Raw genomic sequence first — 13,653 nt, 5'->3', positions numbered from 1 at the left:
CCAGTAGGGAGTATGCAGGAGGCAGCTGATCCGTGTTTCTCTCTCATGGATGTTTCTAACTCTCTATCCCTCTCCCTTCCTCTCTGTAAAAAAATCAATAAAATATATTAAAAAATAAATAAATAAACTAAGCTTATTTTATTCAACGTGTAGAATTTGGTTTTGACAAGTTTAGTCATATAATGGCTAAATCACAGAGGATCTGGACCTAGTAAAACCAGGCATGGCGGAGGTTGGAGGCAAAGTGTCACTGAAAAAGAGGGGATTACGAGAAAGTCTACATACTGAACGGTGAGACTAGCAGCACTTTTCCCCCACTCAGCCATCAGAATATAGGCTGTGGGCTTATACCTCTTGAGCAAAAGACTAGAAGATTCATCTGTGGAGAAACTGAGTAGACTGAGAGGAAAGACTTACAGTTATTGACATTTAACTGTTACTGATAATATTATCTAATGTTTTATAATCTATAATTACTAAAAAAAACAAACAAAAAAAAAAAACACCCACTAGTTCAAAAGCCCTGGCCATATGTGCTATGGTCTCAATCCATTTTTTTCAATGTCAAAATTAAAAATTATTTTCTGCATTTCCTAAAATTTCATTAAGCATTATTTTAGACCAATTATCTTGGTTATCATCAGACCAGGAATCTATTTTAAGGCACTTCTGCCCAATACTTATATTTGAGGATTAGAATTTTAACAACAATTATCCTTCTATTCTTCAAGCACTCTGATAAGAAGTACCTGGTCCTCCGTAAGATTTTCAGCATCCCAGTTGCTGCAACGAAGTACAAGGGACTTGTCAAGGGGAAAGTTCAAAACAGTCTCAGCGAGTGATTTCAGGCTAAGCCCATTACAGAGCAAATTGTTGCTACAAAAAATAAATAAAATCATGTATCAAAAATAGACAAAGGAAAAGAACAGGCAAATAAAATAAACACAAATAAACAGCTAATAAATAGATGACAGATATTCAATCTCACTAGACATCAAGTAAGTAATATACTCTGGTTTCTCTTCAGATCGCATAAATCTTTCGCCTTTTACTAGACATCAAGTAAGATAAAATCATACAATTTTTAAACCTATTAGATTGCAAAGATCTATTAAAAATAACTATATCTAGTATTGGTGGAACATGAATAATTAGACAGTCTAACCTAACATTAGTGAACTTTGCATTTTTTACAACCTTTATGAAAAACAGTTTAACAATAAATAGCAATCAATGTTGAACATGAAAATTCTGATTCAACAATTCCATTTCTAGAAATTCAGCCTGAGGACAAATGTACATATAATAATCTTCATTACAGCACTATTTACAGTAGCAAAGAATTAGGAACAACCTAAATGCCCATCAATAGAAGACTGGTTAAATATCCATGCAATTACATTATATACAGCTATTACAAATAAGTACGTGGATCTATATTGATGTGAAAAGATGTCCATGATACATTAGTTAAGTAAAAAGAGACTGTGAATAAAAGCATATACTACGGTCCCTTTATGTTAACATATATACTACATAATAAATGTGTGTATGTGATTCTAGATATGTGATCACAGAGAGAGGAAACACAAAGAGATAACTAGAAACAAATTGATCAAATGTTAGTGATATTATCTCTGGTTGTGAGACTTGGAATGATTATATATCCTCTTCATATTTTTCTGTGTTTGAGTTGGCTACTGTTCATATATAACTTTTCAAATTTGAAAAAATGATAAGGCTATTTTCATTGAGGGGTAGAATCTATATATATATATAAAAGTCTAAGCGACCGTTATGACCGAACGACCAGAATGACTGGAACCACCGGTTAACCAGTCGCTGTGATGTGCACTGACCACCAGGGGGCAGACGCTCAATGCAGGAGCTGCCCCCTGGTGGTCAGTGCACTGCCACAGCCAACCTCCCGCGGCCCCTCCCCCCGGCCGGCCAACCTCCTGCAGCCCCTCCCCCCAGACAGCCAACCTCCCGTGGCCCCTCCCCACCCCACCAGCCAACCTCCCCCGGCCAGTCCCCACGGCCCCTTCCCCTGGCCGGCCAGCCCCCCAATAGGCCTCGATCACCGGCCAGGCCAAGGGACCCCACCCATGCATGAATTCGTGCACCAGGCCTCTAGTATACAATAAAATTAAGTGTGCAAGAATAACAGATTCCAAACAAGAGTTAACTGTGAATTATGAACATGTTGGTCTACAAAAGTGAAGCTAGAGATTCCAAAATGGCTGCAGAGTAAGTGGAAGCTACACTGACATGCTCTCAAGACCAAACTGGAATTATAACTAAAATACAGAAAAACCCTCCTAAATAATCCACTGAAGATTAGCTGAAGTGAACCCTAATAACCAAGGATGGAAAGTGGAGACTACATAGAAACTGGGAGAAAATGTGGAGGCACAAAAGGGCAGGCCATGCTCCCACAGACGGAAGCTGAAATTCTGAAGGATATCTCAGCTGTGGAGCGTTTCCACTGAGAACTCTGGGGTCTAAACCCCAACCTGGGTTCCCCAGCCCACAGCACCAGAACTGAGAAAGGTGCCCACATAACATCTGGCTGTGAAAAGCAGTAGGGTTTCTGTCTGCCGGGGAGAGATGGATGGAAATGCAAGCACACTCTTAAAGGGCCAACACACAAAATTTTGTGTGCAGCCACTCACCCTGGGCTCCAGCAGAGAGAGGGCAGAGTGGACTGGAGCTGTGTGAGCAGAAGCCAGGGTTGGGAGTTCTAGGGTTAGAGCTCAGAAGGCAGACACCCCGAATTCCTGTGCTGAATCATTCCCTCATACTGCAGAGGACATCTTTCTCTGGCAGACCTTTACCATCCAGGCAGCTTTTGCCTGGAGTGAGGGGTGTTTTGCAATTGCCCCACCCTATTAGAAAACCCCCTGCTCCACCCTGTGGAGTTTCTGATCAATCAATCAGAGAACCAAAATGAAAAAACAATTAAAAAACAGGAAGACAACTTAAGGGAGCTGTGGGACAATATGAAATGTAACAATATTCTCATCATAGGAGTACCAGAGGGGAAGAAAGTGAGCAAGGGATAGAGAATGTATTTGAAGAAATAATGGCAGAAAACTCTCTAACCTGGTGAAGGAAAATGTCACACAAGTTCAAGAGGCACAGAGAGTCCAGAGCAAAAGGAACCCAATAGGCCCATGCCCAGACACATCATAAAGTGCTAAAATTAAAGACAAAGAGAGAATCTTACAAGAGAAAAGCAAGCTGTTACCTACAAACGAGTTCCCATAATGCTGTCAGCTGATTTCTCATAAGACACTCTACAGGCCAGAAGGGAATGGTGTGAAGTATTCAAGGTAATGAAAAGCAAGATTACTATATTCAGCAAGGCTATCATTCAAAATAGATGGTGAAATAAAGAGCTTCCCAGACAAAAAAAAGGTTAAAGGGGTTTATCACCACCAAACCAGCACTGCAAGAAATGCTAAAGGGACTGCTGTACTGAGAAGAAATACAGAGAGAAACATAGGCATAAAGAATTAAAATGGCAATAAGTAAGTACCTATCAATAATAACCTTAAATGTAAATGGATTAAATGCTCCAATCAAAAGATATAGGGTAGCTGAATGGATATGAAAACATGACCCAAGTATATGCTGTCTACAAGAGACCTACCTCAGAACAAAAGTCTCACACAGGATGAGAATGAAGGGATGGGAAAAATTTTTCCCTGCAAATGGAAATGAAAAAACAAACGAACACCTGGGGTAGCAAAACTAATAGAAGACAAAATAGACTTCAAATGAAGGCCATCACAAGAGACAATAAAGGTCACTACATAATAATAAAGGGATCAACCCAACAAGAGGATATAACCCTGGTTAGCATATATGTACCCAATATAGGAGCACCTAAATATATAAAAAAGCTTCTAGAGGACTTTAAGGGAGAGATTGACAGCAATACAATCATAGTAGGGGACTTTAACATCCTGCTGACTTCACTGGATAGCTCTTCCAGACAAAAAATTAACAAGGAAACAGTGACTAGACGAGTGAATAAAAAAAGCTGTGGTACATTTACACAATGAAATACTACGCAGCTGTAAAAAAGAAAGACCTCTTACTATTTGCAACAGCATAGATGGACCTGGCTAAGCGAAATAAGCCAGTCAGAGAAAGATAAGTATTGCATGATCTCACTCATATGTGGAATCTAATGAACAACATAAATTGATGAACAAACTAGATCCAGAGACGTAAAAACATTGGAACAGACTGTTGAATCTCAAAGGGAAGGCAAGTGTAGGTGGGTATGTGGGAAGAGAGTAACCAAAGAACTTGTATGCATATATGTATAACCCATGGACACAGACAATAGGGCGGTGAAGGCCTGGGGTGAAGGCAGGCTAGAAGGGGTCAATGCGGGAAAGGGGACATGTGTAATACTTTCAACAATAAAGTGTTGTTTTTTTTTAAGTGGAACTGGATTTCTGGTTACCAAGTGTGAGACTAGAAGTTTTAGAGCAGGAAGCTTGGAGGTGGAGGTTCACATCAGTGTTACAACATGCAGGATTGCTTGAGGTACTGTAGGAAATGAAATCATTATAATGATGAAGAAAAGAAAGTCTTTCCTTACAAAAACAAGCAATAAATTGATGGATTTCATCACCCACAGAAGTGCTGACTAAAAAGTATAAAAAGGTCCAGACACACTTAGATAAAATGTATAAGGTCTTGGTTCATTAATAAAATTTAAGGATTTGGGGGAGACATAAAACTTTCTTCTGTTTTACTGGAAATTCTAAAGGTGCTCTAACCGGTTTGGCTCAGTGGATAGAGCGTCGGCCTGCAGACTCAAGGGTCCCAGGTTCGATTCCGATCAAGGGCATGTACCTTGGTTGCAGGCACATCCCCAGTAGGGGGTGTGCAGGAGGCAGTTGATTGATGTTTCTATCTCATAGATGTTTCTAACTCTCTCTCCCTCTCCCTTCCTCTCTATAAAAAACCAATAAAATATATTTTAAAAAATAAAAACAAGATGCCACCTTTGCCCTTTCAAAGTTTCACTAGGAAAAATTCCAAAATCATATACAACAATCTCCATAATAAATAATCTTCAGTTAACATAGAATAAAAATATAAAATATAAAGAGTATGAAGAAAAGAAGACAGAATTTTTAAAAAGTATTCCTCCCTGTAGTCAATGAAAGTAACAACTCCTTATGGCAAACATCAGAAGCAACCTATAGCCAACAGTGCTAAGTATAATTCTTGCATTAGAATGCCAAATTTCTTATACTACAGTGTCAGAAAGTTTTATTGTGACCACTACAGTGCTTAATAACACAATAATCTTTACATTTTAATAAAATTTCATTAAAATTTAAAGCTCTGATAAATGCTTCACTTTTATTTCTAGAAAAATTCTTGGTCATAGTCAGCTTTGGCCAAATTCTTATTCTGATACTTGGCCATTCTGCATTTAGCCAAACAATTCAGAGCACCACGAGTTTCTATATATTCATAATAAGGACTGTAATTGCATAGAAAGAGATCTGGAAAAACAAACCAATCAGATGGATGATAGAATGGAAACTGGTGATGACAGTGACAGTAATAGTTAAAATATACACAGCACTCTCTGTATTTCAAATACTATTTCTAAGTTCTTCCCATAGTTTAACTCATTCAATATTCACATCAGTTCTCTGAGGTGGGAACATTATTATCTCTACTTCACAGATGAGGAGACAGAGGAATGAATAGTGAGGTTCACTAACTTGCCAAAGGCCACACAGCTGGTAAATGGCAAAGCGGGGGCTCCCACCCACACACGCTGCTCTGGAGTCAACTCTTAGCCACTGTACACACTGCCTCTAACTACAGAGCAATGATGGGCACATCTTGGGAGGTGGTGCCAAAGGGAGGAGGGCCCGATGAAAGGAGGCTTCTGCAGGCATACTCCAAATACTTTTACAGAGTTCAACATTTTTTATAGTAAATATTTTAATATAGTACTTGAAATAATTGATACTTATTTATGAGTTTTATTTACATAAGCCAAACTACACAGCTAAAATAACATTTCATCCTATATAATAAAGAGCTAACATGTTAATTAGACCGAACAACCAACTGACCGTCCGGACGACATTCTGGACAACCGTCCGGATGACCTTCCAGACAAAACCGGGGCTACGAGGCCCAGCTGGGGCTGTGAGGGGCTGCGAGGGCTGGCCCAGGCTGCACGGGCTGGCCGAGGCAGCTGGGGCTGTGAGGGCCGAGCCCCTTGCACAAATTTCGTGCATCGGGCCTCTAGTTTTCTAATAAAATATTATGATCAGCACAGATTTTAATCAGGCCTTCTCTTAGTTGATTAAATCCTCCATGATTTTAGAGAGGTAGGAAGAGGGAGAGAAAGATAGAAATATCAATGATGAGAGAGAATCACTGATCGGCTGCCTCCTGCGTGCCCCCCACTGGGGATCAAGCCTACAACCGGAATTGAATCCTTGTGCCCTTGACTGGGATCGAACCCGGGACCCTTCAGTTCGAAGGCCGACGCTCTATCCACTGAGCCAAATCAGCTAGGGCCTCCAAACTTTAATGTCAGTGCCACTGAGGCAGGGAGAAGAGGCTGCTTCAGTTCATATTATTAAAAGGAGGACCTGTATACACATACATGAAAAGGTGATTGCAACTCCATTTCCATAAAAATAGACTTCTCAGAGAAAGGGAAATCTCTCTTCTTCCAAGTAAAGGATTAGAGCTACCATCATTTTGGCCTAAAGCAGGTTTTCCAAACTCGTGCTTCAGGATGACTCCCAGTTACAATGGGAGAGGTGGGGACTCCGGCAAATTGAATAGAGCTTGTTCATCAAAAGTGGACAGGGTACCCAGCCAATTATTGCCACCTAGAACTACTGACCTAGTATATTCAAATCACCTAACTTTTTCAAGAGAAGTCAGAAATATACATCTTCTGCATTTAAACTAAAATTTCCTAAAAATACGATATGGGGAAAAACAAAAAAATAAGCTGCGGCCCTCATTTATCCAGTGGGGCCATTAGTTTACAACTTATAGAGACATCTTATTAATGTTTCATTTAAAAAGACCAATTCTAAGAAAAATAAATATAAACAAAAAGATCAATTCCAGGTAAATAAACTTTTCTCAGAAGTTGGAATATCTCCTTACAAATTTAATATGCATCTCAGAAGCCTCTAGGCTTATGACGAATTTTAGATGCTTCGTTATTGATTCTTATTAATCTATAAATTTGCTAAAATATTTGCCTCACAGCTACAAGAATCCAAGCAGCATTCACACAAACCATACCTCTGCCTCATGGCTAGGTATCGGAGGTCCAGGCACCCCTTAACAAAGAGGCCATAATCCTGCAGAAGCTTGCTGGCGTCTTCTGAACATCCTACTCCAACTTTTAAAATAGTGCCATCTGCCAAAATGTTCAATAATGTTTTTGGTATTGTTTTTCCTCCACAGATCAGCTTGGGCAAGCGAACCAAGACACAGAAGCCACTTGGGGAGGCCATTTGAAGAAGCGACAGAGGATTGGCTTTCCCTTCCAAGTTCACCTGCAACAGAAGAAAAAACAGGGCCACAGTTCATACCCTAGCACAGTACCAAGTACAACATGAAACTGTGGCAAAAGTCTAAGAGGTACATCCTAACTTCCCAAAGGGAGCAGGTGACCAGATTCTGGTTCAAATCTAAGAATCAGCTTATGGTAATAAATGCAATGAACTTTGTAAAGCAGCAACTTAAACAAAGGTTACTAAAGGCCCAAACTCCAGAGCCTGAAATACGAGCAGTCCATAAATAGTGACCAGCTGACACAGAGGTCCCCTGGGACACACACTGGCAGAGTCATGTGAAACATAAGGCTAATGGGGGGAAAAAGGCTAAGGAGCAGAGTGCCAGATGATAAGCATAACTCTTTTATTATCCAGACTCTCTTACGTACATGCTAGTGACTTTGATTCATTTACCTTACCATCACTGCTTCAAGATCCAATGTTTAAGAAGAGGTAGGAAATACAATGCTAGTACAATAAGTGGTACCTGTCATTATAATAAATCCTGGTAGCACAGAATGCTTTCTCAACTTTATGGTTACAAATATTGGTCATAAAAAGAAAAAATATATACTGGCATAAGCTAGGATCCTTATACCTTAAGAGATGAAAATAACTATATATTAACTGATCTAGTTTTAATCATTTTTGTTTTGCTTTGTTTTTTAATTTTATTTTTCAATTACAGTTTACATTCAATATTATTCTGTATTGCTTGCAGGTGTGTAGTTGTTTTAAGATTTTTTATTTGTTTTTAGAAAGAGAGGAAGGAAGAGGGAGAGAGAGAGGTAGGGAGGGAGGGAGGGAGGGAAGGAGAGAGAGAGAGAGAGAGAGAGACAGAGAGAGAGAGAGAGAGACAGAGAGAGAGAGAAACATCAATTGGCTGCCTCCTGAAAGCCCCTTACCAGGGATCAAGCCCGCAACCTGTGCATCTGCCCTGACCAGGAATTGAACCAGCAATCTTTCGGTGCACAGAACAATGCCCAAACAACTAAGCCATACTAGCCAGGTCTCAGGTGTATAGTTTTAATCTTTTTGAGGTAATAGATAAGTTGGAGAAAATGCTTAAAGTTAAGGAAGCTATTTCCAGAAATATTTACATACAAAATTCACATTAATTAAAGGTTCCTTAGTATCCAATAAATTCCAATCCTCATTTTCCAAGAGAGGAAATGTAAGGCCTAGGGTAAAGCAGTTTGCTTAATCATGGAAAGAGAATGGCAAAGTCAGGGCTAGAACCTAAACTTCCCTATCTCTAGAACAGTAGTTTTCAACCAGCATTGATTTTGCACCTACACACCCCACCCAGGACTTTTGGCAATATCTGGAGAAATGTTGTTTGTCACAACTTGGGAGAGAGTGCACTGGTTTCCACTAGTTAGAGGCCAGAATGCTGCTAAACACCCTACAATGTACAGGATAGCCCCTCACAACAAAGAATCATCTCCCCAAAATGTTACCAGTGGAGAACCCTGCTCTAAGCAATGCTACTCTCTTACTACTACAGTGACAGTATGCAAGGCATTGCACCAGGTGCCACTGTGGATATAAAGTTAATAAGAGATGGAACCTGCCTTAAGGATTACAACCTTTCAGGTAGAGTACTATACAGCTCACACCCTAGAAACTGCATGGTAAATAACCAGTGTTACAAGTAATCAAGGGAAGGATATGTAATTGTTGAGATGACCAATATCACAAAGAAGCAATCAGGATCACAAAGAACTGCTGTTAAAAACAAAATTCAGTAGGGCCTTAAGCCCTCAACTTGAACTTCAATGCTAAGTAAAACCATGGCTTAACTCATAAAGCCTTAGGATTTCCCTGCTTAGGCACCAATTTATCGATGAGGGATATTTCCATATCCTCAAATGAAAGCATGCCAGATTGATCTTTAATGTGCCTATTTCTTGGGGCTCAGACAAGGTAAAGAAGACTACAAGAAATTGACTATTGAGTTCTGTTCCATAATAATTCATCTGGATGTGGTCAAATTGCCTTTTTTGAGTAATTCATTTCCTCTGTAATACCAGCTCTTTCTATGAAAAAGCTACAAATCTCTTCTAATACTTAGCCTGCTAATTTGACACAATACTCACTGCAAATTCCTAAAGCTGCATCTCTGCACATCTTTTTCGTCAGGTTCCCCTTTCTAAAACACATCTACCTAATAAAAGAGTAACATGCTAATTGACCGTACCTTCGCAACACCCACCAGCCAATCAGGAGTATGCAAATTAACCCAACAAAGATGGGGAGTTAGTTTGCATACGCAGGCACCGTGGGGCGGGGGATGCTTGCATTGTCGCGATGGTGACGACGCAGGCATTCTGCACCACCCCAGCCACTCAGGGCCGCTGAGCAGCGTGGGAAGGCAGAAAGGTGGTTCAGGGCTGGAGCGGAAAGGCTGCTCCGGCCAGAACGAAGGAGGTGCCGGGGGTGGGGGGGTGGGGGGTGGGGGGAAAGAAGGCCCATTCTTGCATGAATCTTCATTTGTGCATCGGGCCACTAGTTTAGTAAATAAGTATCTAGGTGGACAGACAGACAAGTTCTTGTCTTTTTAATACTGTTTCTGGATTGTGCTTAAGATCCAATATATTACAATTAAGGTTTTCCTACTGGGAATCCAAATGTTTATGATTCCAATAGGTATGCAATTTATACTAAGTGCATAATTGGAAAAATAATGCCTCTAGCAGAGTCAATATGGCTTAAGTAACAAAAGATCTAGTTTTTATTTCTCATACCCTTTTGCTTTCTAACATCTTCTTGTCTCAATATCACTTATTACTCATGAAAAACAATGAAACCCTTAATGAGAAAAGACATGACATATTTTAATTTTATTAGTATTATTTAATTTGGTGGTCTCTGATTTTTTTATTTTTATTGGTCAACTCATAAAAAATATTTGAGCCTGGCCAGTTTGGCTCAGTGGTTGAGCATCAACCTCACAGTTCAATTCCTGGTCAGGGCACCTGCTCAGATTGCAGGCTCAGTCTGCAGTAGGGGGTGTTTAGGAGGCAAACAGCTGGTTTGGCTCAGTGGATAGAGTGTTGGCCTGCAGGCTGAAGGGTCCCAGGTTCAAATCCGGTCAAGGGCACATGCCTGGGTTCTGTGTTTGATCCCCAGTAGGGGGTGTGTAAGAGGCAGCCAATCAATGATTCTCTCTCATCATTGATTCTATCTCTTTCCCTCTCCCTACCTCTCTGAAATCAATAAAAATATCTATTAAAAAAAATTTTTTTAATATTTGAGCCCTGGCTGGTGGTTAGAGTGAAAGCCCGAGCACTGAAGGATTTGATTCCCCATCAAAGATACCTGAGTTTCAGGTTTGATTCCCAGCCCTAGTTGGTCAGGGTGTGTGCAGGAGGCAACCAATCGATGTCTGTCTTCCTTCCTTCCTTCCTTTCTTTTCTCCTTCCTTCCTTCCTTCCTTCCTTCCTTCCTTCCTTCCTTCCTTCCTTCCTTCCTTCCTTCCGTCCTTCCTTCTCTTTCTCTATCTCTCCTCTCTCTCTCCTCTCTCTTCCCGCCCCTCCCTTCCACTCTCTCTGAAAATCAATACAAAAAATATCCTCAGGTAAGGCTTTAAAAAAAAGTTTGGGACATACACAACATATATGCATAGGTATTTATAATTATATACATGTAGTAATATACTAATGTGTTACATTATTACATATACACAAAAGTAACAATTTTAAATGAATGATGGCTTCAATCATTACAGAAAAATTTCTAACACTTTTTTCCATATTTCAGTAACTCAGAGAATACTGGTTTTGAATCCTCTTTCCTGAGGGCCAGTGGGTAATCAATTTTAGCTTCAGGATTTTTCTTCTTTTTTTAAAAAAAATAAAGCACTGCATATTTATTGCCAAAAACATACAATTATACAAAAATAAAAAACATATCCAAACTCCACAACCCAGAAATAACCACTGTTAACATTCTGATATTTTTTCCAGACTTTTTTCTTTGCATCTAAAAATACTTGTAGTTTTAACGTATTTGTGATTATATGCTATGGAATATTGTTTTAATTTTTATATTTTATTGTCTCTATTATGTTTTTATAAATTGTGATACATCAAAATGATATGACTTGTATGTAATTTAGAAAGCATAAATAATATAACGAACACCTGTGGAATTATTCTAACCTTTATGCAAAATTCTTAAAAGTCCAGAGCTGATAAATTTATAGAAAAGCCAGTGATTCTTTTAAGTGGCCCCACGATGGCAGCAGAGAGTAATGAAGGATCTGATACCATGTTCTGGGCTTGAACAGGTTACCTAATGAGCACTCCTAGCCTGTGGCATTCATATACCAGTTAAATTTAAACCATGACTTTGAGACAGGAATGAGATTGTCCTGTTCAAGTGATCAAATGAATGCCCAATGAGGCTGGAAAGTAATGAGGAGGATGGGAAGCGACTAGGAGAAAATTTCAGATGTTGAGAGAGGCCAGAGCATATAAATCCTTAAGGACGTGTAAGTAATTAAGACATCTTAGTTTTATTTGAAACTATAGAAAGGTTTTAAGCAGAGGGCTGACATGATCTGATTTGCATTTTTAAAATATCACTTTGGTTACTGTATGGAGAAGGGATTGTAAGAATACAAAAGTCCAAGCAGGGTGGGCCAGTCAGGAGGTTACTGCAAAGATCCAGATGAGAGATTCTTGAGGCTTAGACTAGGGAGGAATTAGAGGAAAATACAGAGCAGATGGATGCATAATCTGTTTTAGAGATAGCACTGGTAATACCTCCTAAATGGGAAGGGAAGTGTAAAAGTTAGAAAAACAGTGGACCTCGGGCAAGTCTGAAGCTTGGGCCTAAAGAAGGATGCTCTTGGGAAAATGACCTTCACTTCAATCAATATTTATTACACCAATTATTTGTACCTGTAAATAAGCAAGGAAGACTGTAGCTAGAGATTCCAGAAAAAAACCAGGCATGAGGGGGGTGGGTGTGGGCTAGAGCAGGGCAATGGGGGAAAAGGAGGGACATCTGTAATACTTTCAATAATAATAGAGATAAATTTTTTTTAAATCAGGCATGAGTCAGGGACCAGAAACATATTTAACATCTCCATCCCCACATCCCCAGGAGAAAGGCAAAATAGTGCTTCTAAAACATGGCAGCATCCTCATTTTGTACAGGTGATTTAGCCATAATTATACATCATCATAGGTAACTCAGAGGGATCTGGAAACCCCTACCTCTACCTGGTAGCATGCTATGTTATTTCCTGGTTTCTATAACCATTTCTTTGAATATCAGTGTATTTGTCCATTAAAGAAACGTAACACACTATAACTGCCTGTTTGTGTCTTGACTTTCAATTATATCACTTCTGTTGAACAATCCTTAAGGGGAAGCTGTATCCCTGATTTTAATCTTAAAGGTGGAGAAGACTAGGGATAATACAGGTATTGGAAGAAAAATAAAAAATTCTGTTAGGAACATGTTAAATGTGAGATGACTATTAGACATTAAAGGTGGCTATAAAAGGTTAGAGTTCTACTTTTCAGCGTTATCAGCCTATTATATTTAAAACTATAAAATTAGATGAGATCACAAAAATATTAAAAACAGAACTACCAGATAACCCAGCAATTCCACTTCTGTGTATTTACCCAAAGGAAATAAAAACACTAATTCGAAAAGATATTTGTATCACTTTGTTCATTGCAGCATTATTTACAACAGCCAAAATATCAAAGCAAGTAGTCTTGCTTATGATGAGTGTCTTGGTAGATGAATATTTAAAGATGTGATATATGGCCCTGGCTGGGTGGCTCAGTTGATTGGAGTGTCATCCCATACACCAAAAAGATTTCGGGTTCAATTCCTGCACTTCCATAGGTAGCAGGTTCCATCTCTGGTCGGGGCGAGTATGGGAGACAAACAATCAATGTCTCTCTCTGTCTGTCTCTCTCTCAATAGAAACATATCCTTGGGTGAGGATTAAAAAAGAAATAAGCCTGGCCAGTGTGGCTCAGAGTTTGAGCATCAACCTATGAACCGGTCAGGGTTGCGGGCTCGATCCCCAGTGTGGGGCATGCAG

The 13,653-nt window shown here is 39.5% G+C and overlaps 1 protein-coding gene across 4 annotated transcripts in view; it reads right to left on the bottom strand.

The window, feature by feature from the left end:
- The window catches only part of EXD2 (exonuclease 3'-5' domain containing 2), a 70,241-nt gene that overhangs the window by 11,581 nt on the left and 45,007 nt on the right, over positions 1-13,653 (bottom strand). For all 4 annotated transcript variants that reach the window (XM_079767513.1, XM_079767514.1, XM_079767512.1 and 1 more), the window contains exons 3-4: positions 7,324-7,580; positions 750-876 (exon numbers count right to left, since the gene is read on the bottom strand). In XM_079767513.1, the coding sequence (XP_079623639.1) occupies positions 750-876; positions 7,324-7,580 (384 nt within the window). The remainder of the gene's footprint in view (positions 1-749; positions 877-7,323; positions 7,581-13,653) is intronic.

The sequence above is a fragment of the Cnephaeus nilssonii genome, assembly GCF_951640355.1.
Source record: "Cnephaeus nilssonii genome assembly, chromosome: 4".
Classification (NCBI taxonomy): Eukaryota; Metazoa; Chordata; class Mammalia; order Chiroptera; family Vespertilionidae; genus Cnephaeus; species Cnephaeus nilssonii.
This window is presented reverse-complemented; position numbering and strand designations above follow the sequence as displayed.